Consider the following 21,015-nt stretch of genomic DNA (forward strand, 5'->3'; position numbering starts at 1 on the left):
GGAAGGGCTCGATCACCAGAGCGTACAGCTAGCCCGAGAGGGGGCACCCCTGCCGTACTCCTTGCCTGAAGCTGACCGGTTCAGTCAGGGTCCAGTTGAGCTTAAACAGACTCTCTGTGGAAGCATACAGCACCCGGAGAAAACCCACAAACTGGGGTCCGAAGCCAAACGCCTGCAGAGTGCTCAGGAGGTACCCGTGGTCCACCCTATTGAAAGCCTTCTCTTGATCTAGACGCAGGAGGGCGAACGACAGACCGTCTCCACATCCGAGTTCCAAAAGGTCCCGAACCATAAATAGGTTATCAAAGATACTGCGGTCCAGGACGCTGTAGGTCTGGTCTGGGTGGATCACATCCGCCAGCACAGACTCTAGCTACAGCGAGATTGCTTTCGCTACGATTTTGTAGTCCGTGCTGAGGAGCGAGACGGGGCGCCAATTTAGTAAATTGCGGAGGTCCCCCTTCTTCGGCAATAAGGCAAGCACAGCTCACCTGCACGAAAGAGGGAGGACCCTGCTCTGCAGAGACTCAGCCCAGATGGTGACTAGGTCTGGGCCGAGGACATCCCAAAACACGCAGTAGAACTCCACAATCAGCCCGTCCATACCAGGAGACTTATTAGTGGGCATACAACAGAGGGCTTCCGAGAACTCGGCCAGAGTGAGAGGCAACTCTAGCCGGTCTCAGTCGCTCATGCTGACCGTAGGGAGCTTCTCCCAGAGCACTCTGCAAGCACTAGGGTCGGTCGGATCCAGGGAGAAAAGACTTGCATAGAAGGCTCGGGCCCTCCCATACATCTCCACCAGTTCCGTAAAGGGGGGGCCGTCCTCTGCCAGGAGGCAGGTGATGTGTTTCTTAGCCCACCTCATTTTCTCCAGGTCATAGAAGAAGCGGGAGCCGCGATACATCTCCCGAAGGAGGCGGATGCGGGATCGAACAAAGGCGCCCCGGCCCCGCTGGTCCTTGAGGGCCCGGAGCTCCTCCCGCTTCTCCCGGCATGCTCCGTAGAGGAGCGGGTCCTCGGGGCTAGCGGCCAAACATCTCTCCAGCTCTAAGACCTCCCGTTCCAACTGCTCCATCACCGCATTTCTCCGTCGGCTGGTGCCCCGGGTGTAGTCACGGCAGAAAAGCCGGGCGCGCACCTTCCCCAGGTCCCACCATTGCCGCGACGAGGGAAAGCCATGCCGCTGCCCTCGCCAGGCCAGCCAGAATTCCTGGAAGGACATCACGAAGCCCTCATCCTCCAACAGGCTCTTGTTAAAATACCAATAGGCCAGCCCCGGCCTCTCCGCACAGAGGGAGGCTGTCACGGGGGCTAGGTGATGGTCAGAAAATGGGGCCAGCCGAATGCTGGAGTAGTTGCCTCGTGAGAGATGGAAGCGTGATAAATAAATGTGGTCCAACCGGGATTGGCTTGACCGATGGGCTTCCACCGAGACAAAGGTGAATGTGGAAATGTTATCCAGATGGTGGTCACACCAGATGTCCACTAAGGAGTGATGTCTGACTATCTCCCAGAGGGTGTCCACGGTGGCTGGGCTCTGCTCGGTCCCCAAGCGATTCCGCTCCTCGGGGGTTGTATTAAAATCCCCTCCCAGGACCAGGCATTCATGAGAATCTAAGGTGCCGAGGAAGGCAGATGCCCGCTGATAAAATTGCAGCCGCTCCGGGCCTGATATCAGGGCATAGACGTTAACGAGGTTAACCACGAGCCCCTCCATACGGACCCGGAGATGCAGCAGGCGACCTGGCATGGCCTTGGCGACCCCTAGCACCTCGGGCTGTAGGTTGGGGGAGAACAGGGTTGCCACTCCATCCTGTCGAACCGTGGAATGTCTAAAGTAGACCCTGTCCCTCTACTCCAGCCGCCAATTGTCTTCGGCGGTCGGATCCGTATGGGTCTCCTGCAGGAAAACCACAGAGTACCCTCTCTCCCGAAGGAAGGAGAGCACCTGGGACCTGCAGAGAGCCATCCTACAACCCCGGGTGTTCAACGTTGCAATGGTAAGTGGTTTCATGGGAGGGGTCCGGGGGGATCCTCACTGGCAGGGACGCTTGCATCCACCAGCGGGCCGCGCAACAGTCCTTGACCCATCCCGTAGATAAGTAATTGGTCACGGAAGACGCGGACCTGCCAGTAGGCCGCGGCATCCCGCTTCCCTGTCCCTTTACCTTCCCCCATGAGGGCCCTTGTGGCCCGGAGGATTTGAGAAAAGTCCCCCCATCGCTGCAGAGCAAGCTGTACCTTGTTGTGGGAGCTACAGACATCCTCTAAAAACTTCCTCAGCTCTCCTCGCAGCTCATGAGGGAGGGTGGGGTTACGGTTTCCTGGTGCACCCTTGGTGCAGCCCCGTGGCCCACTAAAACGGGCAAGCAGAGTGCGGACCCCCGACGGGGTACCTGATGGGCTGGAGCTTCTAGGCCCGCCTCAAGCCCTGGGGCGATAGGGGGCGGTGGAGGGAAAATAACAGCCCCTAATGAGTCGGGGCAGGAGAACACAAAGGCTGGGAGGTCACAGAACACTCCCTGGGAGGTCATCAGTTGGAAAAGGGAAGGAGACAGCCCCGGGGGCGGCGATAACATTGCAGGAGGTAAACTGGATGGGGGCAGGGGCAGAGGTGAGGTTCTGGGTTTCGGGAGGCAAGCAGCTGGATGGAGGCACCTCCCGATCAGGCTCAAGGGTTAAGGGGGTGGGGAGGGAGCTATCAGTGATACTGGGCGCGGGCTCTATTGTGGATTTAGCGGCCACAGCATCAGGAGGTGGATTATCTTCTGCAGGGCCCCCACCCGGGAAGGAAGTCACTTACTCCACACCAACGAGGGATGCCCCTGGCGACTCGTGTCCCGGCCACGTGGTGCTGGCTGTCACCTGAGCAGGCTCGGTGGTCTTCAGGGGGGTGCCATCAGCGGCTGGGTTGATGGAGGAGTCCAGGGGTGCCTCGGAGGTGGGAGCAGAAGCAGCAGTTAGGGGGAGGGAGCATGGGAAAAAGAGGGGTGGAGCGAGGTCGCCCAAATCGAGGTTTGCTGGCAAAAGGTCATCCTCCCCTTGGGTGACCGGGGTCGGATCTAGGGCCTCGATCTCCTTGAACATGGAGGAGAGGACGCTTTCCGTCGCCCTGGGGTTCTCCCTGGTTGCCTTGGGGTTCATGGGGGGCTTTCTCGAGAGTCTCGGAGGGGAGGGTCTCCTGTGGAGGGGAGACACTATCTTCTGGTGCTACCATGTCTTTCCCGGCTGACACCGGTGGATGGGACACACTCGTGGGCAAAGTGGAAGGTTCGGCATCGGTTTCCCCCTTCCTGGTCTTCCGGGGGGCCTCTGCCTCGGGTAGATGAGGCGGAGCTCGAGCCTTCCGCTTTCCTCGCTTCCCCTGGACTAGGGCCCAGCCCTCCATGGCATCATCTTGGGGGCTGGTTAGCAGGGGTTGTGTCAGGGGGTAAAGGCGATGGCTCAGGGACTGGGGGGGGGATGGTGGGGCAGCATAAGGGAGGGAGGATTCTCCCTGGGGGAAGCTCTCTCCCATGCTTGGTGGTAACTCTGCCACACTTTCCTTCATAGGCCCTGTCAGATTGTCAGCAGTGAGGGCGGGGCTCTCCCGGGCGTTGTAGGGGAGGTGCCCCTTGGGCCTGAGTGGGAGAAGTGGTGGTCCGAAGAGGAGGGGGAGCGTGTTCGGGTATTGGGCTGCCAGAAGCGTTGGCAACAATGGGCCGATGTCCTGCCGGGTCTCGGGGATCCCAGATGCCCCTCTGTGCTGGGCTAAGGGTCAGTCCCTCCGGACATGCCCTGACGCCCGGCAGAGGTAGCACCGGGCTTCCCCCATGGAGAAATACACCTGGTAATGGGCCCCCTGGTGGGGGACTAGGAAGGACCCCTCTAGCGCCTGTCCATCACGCACCGCTGACGGCAGGAGAAGCTGCACTTGCCGGCAGAAGGAAAAGATGTGACAGAGGGTGGGGTCCTTGCAGCCCCACAGGAGAGGGCTGATGACAGAAACAGGTTTCCCAAGGGTGGAAAGGGCGGCTAACAGGGCAGCATGGGGAGAAAAGGAGGGACAGAGGGTCAGGACCAGGCAGATGCCCAGATCCTCTAGCGGCTCTAGGGGGACAAACACCACCCCCACTGCCAGGTCCCTCTCCACTGCCTCCTGGGCGGCAGCGTCCGCTGCTAAGAAGACGACCTTCCCATACATTTTGGAGGCCGCCACAATGGCTGAGGGCCCCACCACCCTCGCCAACGCCTGCACGTAGGTCTCCATGGGGCGAGGCGGGCACCAGGAGGCATCGGACACTGCTTCCTTGTCATGGTGGGGAAGGGGCCGCGGCCGCTGTTGATGGAGGCAGTGGGCAGGAGAGATGATGAGGCGGCAGGGCTGCTACCACCCGGGCATACGGCCTGGGGGGTCAGGGAGGGACACTCACAGAGCTGGTGAAGGGGACAATGGGGAGGGACGCCATGGGCGGTGGCGGGACCACAGCAATGGGGGTGGCCCCTGCCATGGAGAGCCCGGTGGTTTTAGCGGGGCCCTTCCCCTTCTTCTTTCCCTGGCCTTTCCCGCCGGCTGGGGGGGCTCCCCTAGAGTCTGGGGCATGGCAGCGGCGGAGGTCACCCCGGTGCTCTCCATTGCCGATGCCCCAGCGGGGGCAGTGGCAGGTGGTTAACAGGAGTTGGGGTCAGGTAAAAATGGACAGGCTGTGGGATGGGCAGTTCGTGGCGGGGGGGGGGGCAGCACATGAACCACCGTACGCTTGTCCAGAGAGTCCTGTTTGGTTGGCTGGTGCTTCTGGCCCACATGGTGGAATCAGGGCGAGCAGCTAAGTCCAGAGGCAGATGTTAAACAGCCAGCAATGACGGCGGAGGAGGCAGTTGTGAAGATCGTAGTGTGGGGGTTGGGAGGACACAGATGGATCAGGGGCAGCTGCGTGCCACATCCCCTATGTCCCTACAAACACAGTCATGACACAATCAAGGCCTCCCCCAACACGAGAGCACAGTTCGAAAGTTACTCAGTCTTGGGCCCCCTCCACGGCGATTTGTAAGTTCTGGTAGACGGCTGTTTGTCTGTTCCAGGTTTTCTTTTTTGCATTCCAGAAATGCCGGAGCAAGTGATAAGATTCCTCTCAACCAGAGACAGGTCCGCAGACAAACAGCAAGCGGCTGGCTCTGGGGGCTGGGTTCTTCCACTCCCCCCCCTCTGGAGAAGCGGGCCAGCAGACCCCCCCCCTCTCGGGGAGGGGATCAGCTGGAGCAACAGCAGCGTCCGAGGGCAGGCGGGGGGGCTAACAGCTGGCCGGCAGCCAGCCAGCACTCTAGCAACAGCGGAGAAAAAAAAAAAACAACAAAAGGAAAAGAAAGGGGGGAGAGCGTCTGGCCCAGTTGGTGGGGAAGCTGAAAGCAGGGGCAAAAAGCAAGGAAAGCCCAGGCCAGAGGGCAGCAGTAGAGCGCTAGAAGGGAGCTTTCTTCCCTGTAGAGAGAAGAAAGTTTGCTATAGATTAATTAAAGCACCTGAAGCCAATTAGAGCACCTGAAGCCAGTCACCTGATAACCCCCCCCCTCCCCCGCTTCAATCAGACAAGGAAAGGAGTTAAAACAGAGTGGGTTGGTGTGGGAGCAGAGAGCAGTTTGGAGGGAAGCAGAGGAGAATTGGAGAAGTGCTGTGGTGGGCTAAGAAGACCAAGATCCTAGGTAAAGGGACACCTAGTTTGTGCAGGGGGAGGGCAGGAAGCCCCACAAGCTGAAGGGCAGGAGAGGGAAGTAGCCCAGGGGAAGGAACAACTAGTTCAAGTGGTTTACCGCTATCCAATAGGGTGCCTAGGCTGGGACCCGGAGTAGAGGGCGGGCCTGGGTCCCTCTGTCTCCACTCCCCTCCTCTAGGACACTAGTGGGGCAGTTAATACCCCAGTTCAGGGGCCAGAAACAGTGCCCTGAACCCTCCCCAAGAAGAGAAAGCAGGAGACCCATCAAAGTAGTGCCAGCTATTTGCCATAAAGCACTGCACTCCCATACATAGCAACAAATATTAGTGGCTTTCAGCTTCAAATTGCTACCTCAAGGCATTCCTGATCCTTATGGCCATGCTCTGTGCCTGTCTAATAGCCCTGGTCTCTGGCTGTTCAAATTCAGCCTCCAGGCGCTGATCCTCAGTGGTCCAGCTCTGAGTGAAGCTGTCACCCTTCCCTTCACAAATATTATGGAGTGTACAGCATGTGGCTATAAACATAGAAATATTGTCATCGGCCAGGTCCAGCCTTCCATATAGGCAGTGCTAGCGTGCCTTTAAATGGCCAAAAGCACACTCAACAGTCATTCTTCACTTGCTCAGCCTGTTGAACCACTCCTTGCTGCTGTCAAGGTGCCCTGTGTATGGCTTCATAAGCCACAGCATTAAGGGGTCAGCAGGATCTCCCAGGATCACAATGGGCATTTCGACTTCCCCTATGGTGATCTTCTGGGTCAGGAAGGAAGTCCCTGTTTGCAGCTTCCTGAATAGGCCAGTGTTCTGAAAGGTGCATACATCATGCCCCTTTTTGGACCAGCCTGCATTAATGTCTGTGAAATGCTCACGGTGATCCACAAGTGCCTGGAGAATCATAGAAAAATACCACTTGCGATTAATGTACTCGGTGGCTCGGTAGTCTGGTGCCATAATTGGAATATGTGTTGTTTCAGAGTAACAGCCGTGTTAGTCTGTATTCACAAAAAGAAAATGAGTACTTGTGGCACCTTAGAGATTAACCAATTTATTTGAGCATGAGCTTTCGTGAGCTACAGCTCACTTCATCGGATGCATATCGTAGAAACTGCAGCAGACTTTATATACACACAGAGAATATGAAACAATACCTCCTCCCACCCCACTGTCCTGCTGGTAATAGCTTATCCAAAGTGATCATCAAGTTGGGCCATTTCCAGCACAAATCCAGGTTTTCTCACCCTCCACCCCCCCACACACAAATTCACTCTCCTGCTGGTAATAGCCCATCCTAAGTGACAACTCTCTACACAATGTGCATGATAATCAAGTTGGGCCATTTCCTGCACAAATCCAGGTTCTCTCACCCCCTCACCCCCTCCAAAAAACACACACACAAACTCACTATCCTGCTGGTAATAGCTCATCCAAAGTGACCACTCTCCCTACAATGTGCATGATAATCAAGGTGGGCCATTTCCAGCACAAATTCAGGTTTTCTCACGCCCCACCCCCATACACACACAAACTAGGATGAGCTATTACCAGCAGGAGAGTGAGTTTGTGTGTGTATGGGGGTGGGGGGGTGAGAAAACCTGAATTTGTGCTGGAAATGGCCCAACTTGATTATCATGCACATTGTGTACAGAGTTGTCACTTTGGATGGGCTATTACCAGCAGGAGAGTGAATTTGTGTGGGGGGGGGTGGAGGGTGAGAAAACCTGGATTTGTGCTGGAAATGGCCCAACTTGATGATCACTTTAGATAAGCTATTAGCAGCAGGACAGTGGGGTGGGAGGAGGTATTGTTTCATATTCTCTGTGTGTATATAAAGTCTGCTGCAGTTTCCACGATATGCATCCGATGAAGTGAGCTGTAGCTCACGAAAGCTCATGCTCAAATAAATTGGTTAGTCTCTAAGGTGCCACAAGTACTCCTTTTCTTTTTGGAATATGTGTGCCATCTATCCCCCCCCAGAGTTAGGGAAGCCCATTTGTGCAAAGCCATCCACAATGGCAACAACGTTGCCCAGAATCACAGTCTTTCGGAGCAGGATGCAAATAATGCCCTGCACACTCTTGTCAACATGCGTCCAACTGTCAACTTTCCCACTCCAAACTGGTTGGTGACTGATTCGTAGCAGTCTGGAGTAGCTAGCTTCCACAGTGCAATTGCCATGCGCTTCTCCAACGACAGGGCAGCTCTCATTCTCATTGTCCTTGTACTGCAAGGCTGTGGTGAGCTCATCACACAATCTCATAAATGTGGCTTTCTTCATCCAAAAGCTCTGCAGCCGCTACTCGTCATCCCAGATGTGCATGACGATGTGATCCCTCCACTCACTGCTTGTTTCACGAGCCCAAAAGCAGCATTCCACTGTGGTCAGCACCTCCATGAATGACACAAGCAATCTCATGTCATAGCTAGTACGTATGGTGAGATCAATGTTGAACTCCTCTTGCTTTTGTAGTTTAAGGAATAACTCCACTGCCACTTGTGATGTGTTAGTAAGAGCAAGCAGCATATGGGTCAACAGTGCAGGATCCATTCCTGCAGCCCGAAGAGGCAGAGCGCGCAGTACACAAACCATTGAAAGATGGCGCCATATGTGAACGGAATCACAGGGATTGCTGGGATGCGAAGCAAGGCATCACAGGGCATTGGGACAGGACCCGGGATGCCCCACAAGCCTCTCTGCCTTCCCACAAGTCTTAGCGGCATAAGAGGAAGAGATGCTCAGTGGGATATCGAGTGCACAGCTCCAAATACCGCTGCAAGTGCCACAAGTGTGAACACGCTATTCTGCAGGCAGCTGACAGTGTGAACGCACAACAGCGGTTTCCCTTCAGCACTCTCTGAGCAGCACTGTAATTCCTTGTTCTGTAATTCTGCCAGTGTAGACATAGCCTCAGAGAGACAGGCTGCCAGGATCCCAGGACTGATCCCCTCTGGGGAATGAAGCACAACGTCGACAGGCTATGCAGCCTTCACTCGTCTCCTGTACATGTAAACCCTGCTAGCCCAACGTGCTGGACCATCTATGCCAGTACCTGGTTCCTCAACTGCAGCTACAGTTCCTGCTTCAGGGGAATCCAAAGGCCGAGAGGTGCAGAGATCCAACTGCTTATAACCTTAGAAAGGTTTTGTTTCGTTTTCTATTTTTTGTCTTTCTTTTTATGAACTTGGAGACCTCCCAGCCTTCTATTAAATTGGGGTGTAACCCTGTGGCTCAGTGGGGGTGAGTGTGTGAACACCTCTGAAATCTACAAAGGGAAGACGTTAGGAAGAATAGTTCCCCAAATCTTAATAGCCTGAAAACTCTGCCCTATGAAATGACTGAATGCATGCTCCTTATCCCTCCTGACCCCCCCAGCCCCTGTCCCAGCCCAGAGCCTGCATCCAGCACCGAAATTCCCTCCCAGAGCCTGCACCCAAATTCCCTCCCAGACCCTACACCCCTCACCCCCTCCTACACCCCATCACTTGCCCCAGCCCAGAGCCTGCACCCCCAGCCCAGAGCCTGAACCCAAACTCAGTCCCAAAGCCTAAACCCCTCACACCCTCCTGCACCCCCTGTCCCAGCCCAGAGCCTGCACCCAGCACCCACACTCCGTCCCAGAGCCTGCTCCCACTCCCCCTTCCCACACACCCCCTCCAGCCCCCAAACTCCCTCCCAGAGCCTGTAACCCCACCCCATCCTGCACCCCTGCCCCAACCCAGAGCCTGCACCCAGCACTCAAACTCCATCCCAGAGCCTGCACCCCAGACCTCCTTTCACCCAAGCTCCCTCCCAGTGCCTACACCCTGCACTCCTCCTGCACTCCAATCGATAAGCATCAACTTTTCCAGGCACCGGTGGGTGCTTGCCTCGAGCCCTGCCCTGAATCCACCCCCGCCCTTCCCCCAACCCACCCCTATCCCAACCACTTCCCCAAAGTCCCTGCCCCAACTCCGCCCCCTCCCTGCCCCTATTGGAGCCTTCCCCAAATCCCCACCCAGGCCCCGCCTCTTTCCAGAGCACACCGCATTCCCCCTCCTCCTCCTCCCTCCCAGCACTTGCCGCCGTAAAACAGCTGTTTCACGGCACAAACTCTGGGAGCAACGGAGAGAAGCGGAGCCGCAGCGCACTCAGGGGAGTGCTCAGAGCAGAGGCAGAGGTGAGCTGGGGTGGGGGGTGGGGTGAGGAGCTGCTGGTGGGTGTAGACCACCCACCAGTTTTTCCCCATGGGTGCTCCAGCCCTGGAGCACCCATGGGCTATGTCCACACTTCGAAATTAGGTTGAATTTATAGAAGTTGTTTTTTTAGAAATTGTTTTTGTATAGTTGATTGTGTGTCCCCCCACACAAAATGCTCTAAGTGCATTAACTCGTCGGAGAGCTTCCACAGTACCGAGGCTAGTGTTGACTTCCGGAGTGTTGCACTGGGGGTAGCTATCCCACAGTTCCCGCAGTCTCTGCCACCCATTGGAATTCTGGGTTGAGATCCCAATACCTGATGGGGCAAAAAACATTGTCACAGGTGGTTCTGGGTACATGCTGTCAGGCCCTCCCTCCATCCCTCCCTCTGTGAAAGCAATGGCAGACAGTTGTTTTGCGCCTTTTTTCCTGAGTTACCTGTGCAGACACCATACCACGGCAAGCATGGAGCCCGCTCAGCTCACCATCACCATATGTCTCCTGGGTGCTGGCAGACATGATCCTGCATTGCTACACAGCAGCAGCAATCCATTGCCTTGTGACAGCAGACGGTGCAATAGGCCTGAAAACCATCATCATCATGTTCGAGGTGCTCCTGGCCGCCTCGGTAACATCGGTCAGGAACGCCTGGGCAGACATGGGCGCAGGGACTAATAAATTAGGAAAGACTCAACCAGGTCATTCTCTTTAGTGCTACAGGCAGTCCTATTGCAGCATCTTCTGCTGAGCAGCCAGGAGATGAGGATGGCTAGCAGTCCTACTGCACTGTCTGCTGCCGCCAGCCAAAGATGTAAAAGATAGATGGAGTAGATGGATAGACAGCTACCGGTCAGTCGGGAACCAATTTGGAGTGGGCATATCTATTGTGGGGGCTGCTGTGATGCAAGTAGCCAATGCAATCAAAGATCTGCTGCTATCAAGGGTAGTGACCCTGGGAAATGTGCAGGTCATAGTGGATGGCTTTGCTACAATGGGATTCCCTAACTGTGGTGGGGCCATAGATGGAACCCATATCCCTATCTTGGCACCGGAGCACCAAGCCAGAGAGTACATAAACCACAAGGGGTACTTTTCAATAGTGCTGCAAGCACTGGTGGATCACAAGGGGCGTTTCACCAACGTCAATGTGGGATGGCTGGGAAAGGTGCATGACGCTCACATCTTCAGGAACTCTGGTCTGTTTCAAAAGCTGCAGGAAGGGACTTTCTTCCCAGACCAGAAAATAACTGTTGGGGATGTTGAAATGCCTATAGTTATCCTTGGGGATCCAGCCTCCCCCTTAATGCCATGGCTTATGAAGCCGTACACAGGCAGCCTGGACAGTAGTCAAGAGCTGTTCAACTACAGGCTGAGCAAGTGCAGAATGGTGGTAGAATGTGCATTTGGACGTTTAAAAACACGCTGGCGCAGTTTACTGACTCAGACTTCAGTGAAACCAATATTCCCACTGTTATTACTGCTTGCTGTGCGCTGCACAATATCCGTGAGAGTAAGGGGGAGAAGTTTATGGTGGGGTGGGAGGTTGAGGCAAATTGCCTGGCCTCTGGTTAAGCACAGACAGACACTGGGGCAGTTAGAAGAGCATAGGAGGGCGCGGTGCGCATCAGAGAAGCTTTGAAAACCAGTTTCGTGACTGGACAGGCTACGGTGTGAAGTTCTGTTTGTTTCTCCTTGTTTGAAACCCCCCGCCCCTTGGTTCACTCTACTTCCCTGTAAGCTAACCATATTCCCCTCCTCCCTTCGATCACCACTTGCAGAGGCAATAAAGTCATTGTTGCTTCACATTCATGCATTCTTTATTCATTCATCAGACAAATAGGGGGATAACTGCCAAGGTAGCCCGGGAGGGGTGGTGGAGGAGGGAAGGAAGGACAAGGCCACACAGCACTTTAAAAGTTTAAAACTTTAAAACTTATTGAATGCCAGCCTTCTGTTCCTTGGGCAATCCTCTGGGGTGGAGTGGCTGGGTGGCCGGAGGCCCCACCACCGAGTTCTTGGGCTTTTGGGTGTGGAGGCTATGGAACTTGGGGAGGAGGGCGGTTGGTTACACAGGGGCTGTAGTGGCAGTCTGTACTCCAGCTGCCTTTCCTGAAGCTCAGCCATATGCTGGAGTATATTAGTTTGATCCTCCAGCAGCCTCAGTATTGAATCCTGCCTCCTCTCATCACGCTGCCACCACCTTTCAGCTTCAGCCCGCCACTTACTCTCCTCAGCCCACCACCTCTCCTCCTGGTTGTTTTGTGCTTTCCTGCACTCTGATATTGTCTGCCTCCACACATTCGTCTGTGCTCTGTCAGTGTGGGAGGACAGCATGAACTCAGAGAACATTTCATCATGAGTGCGTTTTTTTCGCCTTCTAATCTTCACTAGCCTTTGGGAAGGAGAAGATCCTGTGATCCTTGAAACACATGCAGCTGGTGGAGGGAAAAAAAGGGGGGACAGTGGTATTTAAAAAGACACATTTTATAGAACAATGGGTACATTCTTTCATGGTAAACCTTGCTGTTAACATTACATACATAGCACATGTGCTTTCATTACAAGGTCACATTTTGCCTCCCCCCACCGCATGCCTAGCCCCTCAACCCCCACTCGCCCCCGTGGCTAACAGTTCAGCTAACATTTCTGTTCAGCCACAGGCAAACAGCCTAGCAGGAATGGGCACCTTTGAATGTCCCCTTAAGAAAAACATCCTATTTCAACCAGGTGACCATGAATGATATCACTCTCCTGAGGATAACACAGAGAGATAAAGAACGGATGTTGTGTGAATGCCAGCGAACATACACTACAATGCTTTGTTCTACAATAATTCCCGAGTACGTGCTACTGGCCTGGAGTGGTAAAGTGTCCTACCATGGTGGACGGAATAAGGCTGCCCTCCCCTGAAACCTTTTGCAAAGGCTTTGGGAGTACATCCAGGAGAACCGTGAATGCCAGGGCAAATTAATCATTAAACATGCTTGCTTTTAAACCATGTGTTAGAGAGCTTATTCCTTCACTCTCCCACTTCCCTGGTCCTTCTCACATGAACAGAGAGCAACAATACCCGAAGTCCAAAGGTGCAAACAATTCGATGTTTATTGGGGTGAACTTCCAGCAAGCTTAAATGCAAGTTCCTTTTCCTTATTTCCGAATCCCAACTTACTTCCTGTTTGCCCCTAATTTATATAGTAATATTCTTAGCTATACCTTAACCAATCATTCTACTAAAATTTAACTAACCAATCCTAACATATTGTAACATGATTATGTAACCAATTATATCCCACCACCTTAATTAGTTTACACCCAGCAAAATTAATTATACAGCAGACAGGAACAATCACAGAACCAGACAGAGATTATACAGACAAATAACAGCAAAGTGGGGACTATAATGGCAAGACAATACAGAAGTGAGGATTTCACATCCCAGTATTGATAAGTGAGTTCTTGCCAGACAGGATACTATCAAACTAAGTTTTCTTTTACATTTTCTAGGCACTTCCCTTTCTCTGGAGCTGATAGGCACTATCAGGACAGGATTGTATTCCTAACAGCCCAATAGCACCTTCTTTCCATGTGACTACTTCGGAATGTGAGGATGTGACCGGTCGCTTCCCGGCGTATGGCTGCCTCTGTCGCTTAGCCAAAGGCCTTAGCCTAAGAACAGGGCCCCAGACTGTCACAGTAAGAGAAGGACCTTACATTGGCAGACAGTGATTTTGATTCTTTCTTTTATACCTCTAACTAGCCAAGTGATAAGAATACACCTAAATTCTTAAAGTACAGGCCTCTACAGACAGGCCTGAATATCTATATCCTAACACCATGTATAGTATTTTAAAAGGTACACTCACCAGAGGTCCCTTCTCCACCTGGCGGGTCTGGGAGGCAGCCTTGGGTGGGTTCGGGGGGTACTGTCTCCAGGTCCAGGGTGAGAAACAGTTCCTGGCTGTTGGGAAAACTGGTTTCTCCGCTTGCTTGCTATGAGCTATCTACAACCTCATTTTCCTCATCCACAAAACCTGCTTCCGTGTTGCCTCCATTTCCATTGAAGGAATCAAACAACATGGCTGAGATAGTGGTGGCTGAACCCCTAAAATGGCATGAAGCTCATCATAGAAGTGGCATGTTTTGGGCTCTGACCCAGAGCAGCTGTTTGCCTCTCTGGTTTTCTGGTAGGCTTGCTTCAGCTCCTTAAGTCTCACGCGGCATTGCTTCGGGTCCCTGTTATGGCCTGTGTCCTTCATCCCCTGGTAGATTTTGACAAATGTTTTGGCATTTCAAAAACTGTAACGGAGTTTTGATAGCACGAATTCCTCTCCCCATACAGCGATCAGATCCCGTACCTCCCGTTCAGTTCATGCTGGAGCTCTTTTGCGATTCTGGGACTCCATCATGGTCACCTCTGCTGATGAGCTCTGCACTCACCTGCAGCTTGCCATGCTGGCCAAACAGGAAATGAAATTCAAAAGTTTGCAGGCCTTTTCCTGTCTACCTGGCCAGTGCATCTGAGTTGAGAGTGCTGTCCAGAGAGGTCACAACGAAGCACTCTGGGATAGCTCCCAAAGGCCAATAGCATCTAATTGTGTCCACAGTACCCCAAATTCGACCCGGCAAGGCCGATTTCAGTGCTAATCCCCTTGTCGGGGGTGGAGTAAGGAAATCAATTTTAAGAGCCCTTTAAGTTGAAGAAAAGGGCTTGGTCATGTAGATGGGTACAGGGTTAAATCGATTTAATGCTCCTAAATTTGACCTCAACTCCTAGTGTAGACCAGGGCATGGAGTCGGTGCATATGCCCCAGCCTCTGCCCCAGCCCAAGGCCTGCACCCCAGACTTCCTCCCCACCACCCAAAGTCCGTCCCAGAGCCTTAGGTAGGTGAGGGGTGGAGTTTATAGGGCAGGCTCTGGGCATTCTGGGCACCACCAAAATTTCTACAAAACTGCTGCCCCGTTGTCCACTGCACTCCTTGGTTCTCTCCAGCTGCTCCCTCTCTAGAGACTTTTTTCTATTCCATCTCTCCTCTTCTCTTCTGTGCTCTCTCGTTCCCTACTCCCCTTTGTTTTCTATGGGACCTGGCCCCACAGCTTTATGTTCTGCAATATCGTGTTTAGCTTTCCAAATCAGCTGGGCCCTGGAGAATATTTCCAGGTGGTTGTCCCCTATGTAGATTACAGTGATCTCTGGTGTGTCCTCACAGGTAACCAGTTCACAAAAAAGAGCGAGGAGCTGGTCCCAGTGCATCCCCCATCTGTTGTGTGGAAAGAAAATTGCCTCCAGGCCCAGGGCCAGCTGAAATCCCCTTGCTGAATTACAGGCTGTCTTGGAAACCCACTGTACAATGCTGTGCCCACAAATTCATATCCCAAGCCATAGGTGTACTTCCATATAATTTAAGCAAGAGACCTGTGGAAGGAAGCAGACAGGGTTAAATCCTGTGGTGCTTATGGCCCACAACATGCATTCGCCTCACCTCAGGCAGGGAACTTATAGGTCCTTCTGCCAGTTGGTGTCAGCAGCAACGAGGGCTGGGTTCAATGTCTAGGGGAGGAGAGCAGTGGAAATGGATGAGGAGAGAGAGTCCCGAGAGAGGAAGCAGCTGGAGGGAAGCAATGAGTGCAGAGTGCAAACCGACCAGTTGGGGGTCACCCAGCAGTCCTGAAATAACAGTAGCTGCAGGTTCTGTGGTCTAATGATCAGCCCTCTGGACTCTGACTCCTGTCATCAGAGTTAAATGCCAGTGGGACCTCCTGGTGCTGTGTTGGTTTGCTGTAAAGCCTTGGCACTCAATGTGCTTGACTTCCCTGTTCCTAGGTGCACCAGAGCGAGGTTTTTCCTTCCTGCTGGGTCACTGATGCCCACTGGAGCTAGGGCTTTGGTCCTGCTGGTTCAACAGGCTGGCTCCAATAGGTTGGGGCCCTAGAATTTAACAGTCTGGCAAGAGATTCCTGCCAGTTGATCTGATGGTTATGTTTCTTGCTGCTTCACCTGATCCCCACAAGTTTGGTCCTTGTATCTGCAGCTACCACGCGCTTCCTCTTACCCACATGGCACTTAAGGGAAGCAGTCCCAGGCCAGGCTTACTAGCCAGGGAAAGGCAGGAGGGAGAGAGTCCCAGGCTGGAGCCCAGCACACCTTTCTTCCTCTGGGCCCTAGAGCAGAGGCAGCTCTTGCTGACAGCTCTAAGGGAATGCTTAAATGCCACAGAGCAACCGAGGGCAGAGCAAGAGGAGGGGAGGGCCATGCCCACATGTGAATTCAGAGAGTAATTGATATGCACTCTCCATACACATTGATAAAATTGAGCAGATACTATGTTGCTGAATATGATAAATTTGACAGACTATTAAAGAGCACATCTTCATATAAATGATACTCAGAAATTGCTGATATCAATATCAACTGTCAATTTCCCTGTATAAGCAGACATACATAGAAATATCAATATTTGGCCTTATAGGAACTTTGAGGCTTCCTTCTACCACAAATAAAGATGACATGTTGTCATGTTTTACATAAATTTTCACCTTACAGATGACTTACAAGTTTCTCACTGTCCTGAGTTCCATGGAACATGGGGAAGCTCTAAGACATGGTTCCCCTTGGGATCAAGTATCACGTAGTGTAATGAACCTTGTTCTGGTGGGACTCAACTGAGAGTGCCAATTCAGGACAAATTGCTTCAAGCAGGGCAGTTACAGCCCATGGCTGGGGTTTCTATGCACACCAAGGCAAACCAAACCAGCCAAACAGAGAAGACTTTGGTTTTGCCCCACTGGCTAACCACAAGTCACACAAGCAATTCCCTTAGACACTACAGTTTCCCAGTATCACCACCAGTGCCACTCGTTATGGGGACAGATGGTTATGAAAACCAATACACCAGTAAAAGAAAAAAGGTTCTCTCAATCCCAAAGGACCAAGTCCCAGACCCAGGTCAATATACAATTCAGATCTTACCCACAAATCATGCTGTTGCCAATCCTTTAAAATCTAAATCTAAGAGGAAAAAGATACAGATGAGAGCTAGAATTGGCTAAATGGAATCAATTACATACAGTGATGGCAAAGTTCTTGGTTCAGGTTTGTAGCTGTGATAGAATAAACTGCAGGTTCAAATCAAGTCTCTGGAGAACATCCACAGCTGGGATGGATTTTTAAGTCCTTGGTTCAAAGCTTCAGTGCAGCAAAGTCCCTCCAGAGGAATGAAGCAGGATTGAAGACAAGATGGAGGAGCTTCAGCAGCTTTTTATATTCTCTTGCCATGTGGTCTTTCTTTCTTTGTCGCAAAGACAAGCTGTCCATCCCATGGCCTTGAAAAACCTCAGAGTTCTGTCCATAGGCAGGTCCCTGCACACCTTGCTGAGTCATAAGGCGAGTCTGCCTTCTCTCAATGGGTCAGTTGTATCGCTGATGGTCCTTAATGGGCCCTCAAGCAGGCTAGCAGAGCTGACACCAACTTGTCTGGGGCAGAAGCATGGCACAAGTAGCACCAGACCAGGCGGATGAGGTGGACGAGGCTATCTTCCGGCAACTCGCAGAAGCTACTAGATCACATGCCCTGGTTCTCATGGGAGACTTCAATCACCCTGATATCTGCTGGGAGAGCAATACAGCGGTGCACAGACAATCCAGGAAGTTTTTGGAAAATGTAGGGGACAATTTCCTGGTGCAAGTGCTGGAGGAACCAACTGGGGCAGAGCTCTTCTTGACCTGCTGCTCACAAACTGGGAAGAATTAGTAGGGAAAGCAAAAGTGGATGGGAACCTGGGAGGAAGTGACCATGAGATGGTCGAGTTCAGGATCCTGACACAAGGAAGAAAGGAAAGCAGCAGAATACGGACCCTGGACTTCAGAAAACCAGACTTTGACTCCCTCCGGGAACTGATGGGCAGGATCCCCTGGGAGAATAACATGAGGAGGAAAGGAGTCCAGGAGAGATGGCTGTATTTTAAAGAATCCTTATTGTGGTTACAGGGACAAACCATCCCGATGTGTAGAAAGAATAGTAAATATGGCAGGCAAGCAGCTTGGCTTAACAGTGAAATCCTTGCTGATCTTAAACACAAAAAAGAAGCTTACAAGAAGTGGAAGATTGGACAAATGACCAGGGATGAGTATAAAAATATTGCTTGGGCATGTAGGAGTGAAATCAGGAAGGCTAAATCACACCTGGAGTTGCAGCTAGCAAGAGATGTTAAGAGTACCAAGAAGGGTTTCTTCAGGTATGTTGGCAACAAGAAGAAAGCCAAGGAACGTGTGGGCCCCTTACTGAATGAGGGAGGCAACCTAGTGACAGAGGATGTGGAAAAAGCTAATGTACTCAATGCTTTTTTTGCCTCTGTCTTCACGAACAAGGTCAGCTCCCAGACTACTGCACTGGGCAGCCCAGCATGCGGAGCTGGTGGCCAGCCCTCTGTGAAGAAAGAAGTGGTTCAGGACTATTTAGAAAAGCTGGACGTGCACAAGTCCATGGGGCCGGACGCGTTGCATCCAAGAGTGCTAAAGGAATTGGTGGATGTGATTGCAGAGCCATTGGCCATTATCTTTGAAAACTCATGGTGATTTGGGGGAAGTCCCAGAAGACTGGAAAAAGGCTAATGTAGTGCCAATCTTTAAAAAAGGGAAGAAGGAGGATCCTGGGAACTACAGGCCAGTCAGCCTCACCTCAGTCCCCGGAAAAATCATGGAGCAGGTCCTCAAGGAATCTATTCTGAAGCACTTAGAGGAGAGGAAAGTGATCAGGAACAGTCAGCATGGATTCACCAAGGGCAAGTCATGCCTGACTAATCTAATTGCCTTCTATGATGAGATAACTGGTTCTGTGGATGAAGGGAAAACAGTGGATGTATTGTTTCTTGACTTTAGCAAAGCTTTTGACACGGTCTCCCACAGTATTCTTGTCAGCTAGTTAAGGAAGTATGGGCTGGATGAATGCACTACAAGGTGGGAAGAAAGCTGACTAGATTGTCAGGCTCAACGGGTAGTGATCAATGGCTCCATGTCTAGTTGGCAGCCAGTATCTAGCGGAGTGCCCCAAGGGTTGGTCCTGGGGCCAGTTTTGTTCAATATCTTCATTAACGATCTGGAGGATGGTGTGGACTTCACCCTCAGCAAGTTTGTGGATGACGCTAAACTGGGAGGAGTGGTAGATACGCTGGAGGGTAGGGATAGGATACAGAGGAACCAAGACAAATTGGAGGATTGGGCCAAAAGAAATCTGATGAGGTTCAACAAGGACAAGCGCAGAGTCCTGGACTTAGGATGGAAGAATCCAATGCACCGCTACAGACTAGGGACCGAATGGCTCAGCAGCAGTTCTGCAGAAAAGGACCTAGGGGTGACAGTGGACGAGAAGCTGGATATGAGTCAACAGTGTGCCTTTGTTGCCAAGAAGGCCAATGGCATTTTGGGATGTATAAATAGGGGCGTTGCCAGCAGATCGAGGGACGTGATCGTTCCCCTCTATTCGACATTGGTGAGGCCTCATCTGGAGTACTGTGTCCAGTTTTGGGCCCCACACTACAAGAAGGATGTGGATAAATTGGAGAGAGTCCAGCGAAGGGCAAAAAAATGATTAGGGGTCTGGAACACATGACTTATGAAGAGAGGCTGAGGGAACTGGGATTGTTTAGACTACAGAAGAGAAGAATGAGGGGGGATTTGATAGCTGCTTTTAACTACCTGAAAGGTGGATCCAAAGAGGATGGATCTAGACTATTCTCAGTGATAGCAGATGACAGGACAAGGAGTAATGGTCTCAAGTTGCAGTGGGGGAGGTTTAGGTTGGATATTAGGAAAAACTTTTTCACTAGGAGGGTGGTGAAACACTGGAATGAGTTACCTAGGGAGGTGGTGGAATCCCCTTCCTTAGAAGTTTTTAAGGTCAGGCTTGACAAAGCCCTGGCTGGGTTGATTTAGTTGGAGATTGGTCCTGCTCTGGGCAGGGGGTTGGACTAGATGACCTCCAGAGGTCCCTTCCAATTCTGATTTTCTATGATTCTGTGATTCTATGACTCTCAGGTTTTTCTGCAGTTTCATACAGGAGCTCTGAGCAGTCATACTGCTCCCTTACATACAGTGCAACTCCCCCACCTTTTCTGCCCTGCCTCTCCTTCCTGAACAGTTTATATCCATTGATCACAGTACTCCAGTCATGTGAGTTATCCCACCAAGCTCTGTTATTCCAATCACATCATAATTCCTTGACTGTGCCAGGACTTCCAGTTCTCCCTGCTTGTTTCCCAGGCTTCTTCCATTTGTGTATAGGCACTTGAGATAACTTGCTGATCGTTCCTCTTTCTCAGTATGAGGCAGGAGCCCTCCCCTCTTGCACGCTCCTGCTCGTGCTTCCTCCCGGTATCCCACTTCCCCAGTTACCTCAGGGCTTTGGTCTCCTTCCCCCAGTGAACCTAGTTTAAAGTCCTCCTCACTAGGTTAGCCAGCCTGCTTGCGAAGATGCTCTTCCCTCTCTTTGTTAGGTGGAGCCCATCTCTGCCTAGCACTCCTCCTTCTTGGAACACCATCCCATGGTCAAAGAATCCAAAGCCTTCTCTGACACCACCTGCGTAGACATTGGTTGACTTCCACGATTCGACAGTCTCTACCCAGGCCTTTTCCTTCCACGGGGAGGATGGACGAGAACACCACTTGCGCCTCAAACTCCTTTATCCTTCTTTCCAGAGCCATGTAGTCTGCAGTGATCCACTCAAGGTCATTCTTGGCAGTATCATTGGTGCCCACATGGAGAAGCAGGAAGGGGTAGCGATCCGAGGGCTTGATGAGTCTCGGCAGTCTCTCCGTCACATCGTGACTCCTAGCTCCTTGCAAGCAGCAGATGTCCTGGTTTTCCTGGTCAGGGGGGCAGATAGATGACTCAGTCCCCCTGAGGAGAAAGTCCTCAACCACCACAACCTGTCTCCTTCTCTTGGGAGTGGTGGTCGTGGAACCCCCATCCCTAGGATAGTGCATCTCATGCCTTCCAATCGGCGGAGTCTCCTTCTGTTCCCTTCCCTCGGATGTATCATCTAGTCCATTCTCTGCATTAGTACCTGTGGAGAGAACATGAAAACGGTTACTTACCTGTATCTGCGTTGCTGGTACATGGATGCTCCCCTTTCTTCTTCCGGAGGTCACATGCTGCTT

General features: G+C 52.1%; 1 protein-coding gene across 1 annotated transcript in view; it reads left to right on the forward strand.

Annotated features, from left to right (window-relative positions):
- LOC144258247 (uncharacterized) overlaps positions 1–21,015 on the forward strand; it is a 336,945-nt gene that overhangs the window by 32,674 nt on the left and 283,256 nt on the right. Inside the window, exon 6 of the mRNA XM_077806662.1 lies at positions 19,354–19,365. Within this exon, the coding sequence (XP_077662788.1) occupies positions 19,354–19,365 (12 nt within the window). The remainder of the gene's footprint in view (positions 1–19,353; positions 19,366–21,015) is intronic.

Source organism: Eretmochelys imbricata, chromosome 28 (genome assembly GCF_965152235.1).
Source record: "Eretmochelys imbricata isolate rEreImb1 chromosome 28, rEreImb1.hap1, whole genome shotgun sequence".
Classification (NCBI taxonomy): Eukaryota; Metazoa; Chordata; order Testudines; family Cheloniidae; genus Eretmochelys; species Eretmochelys imbricata.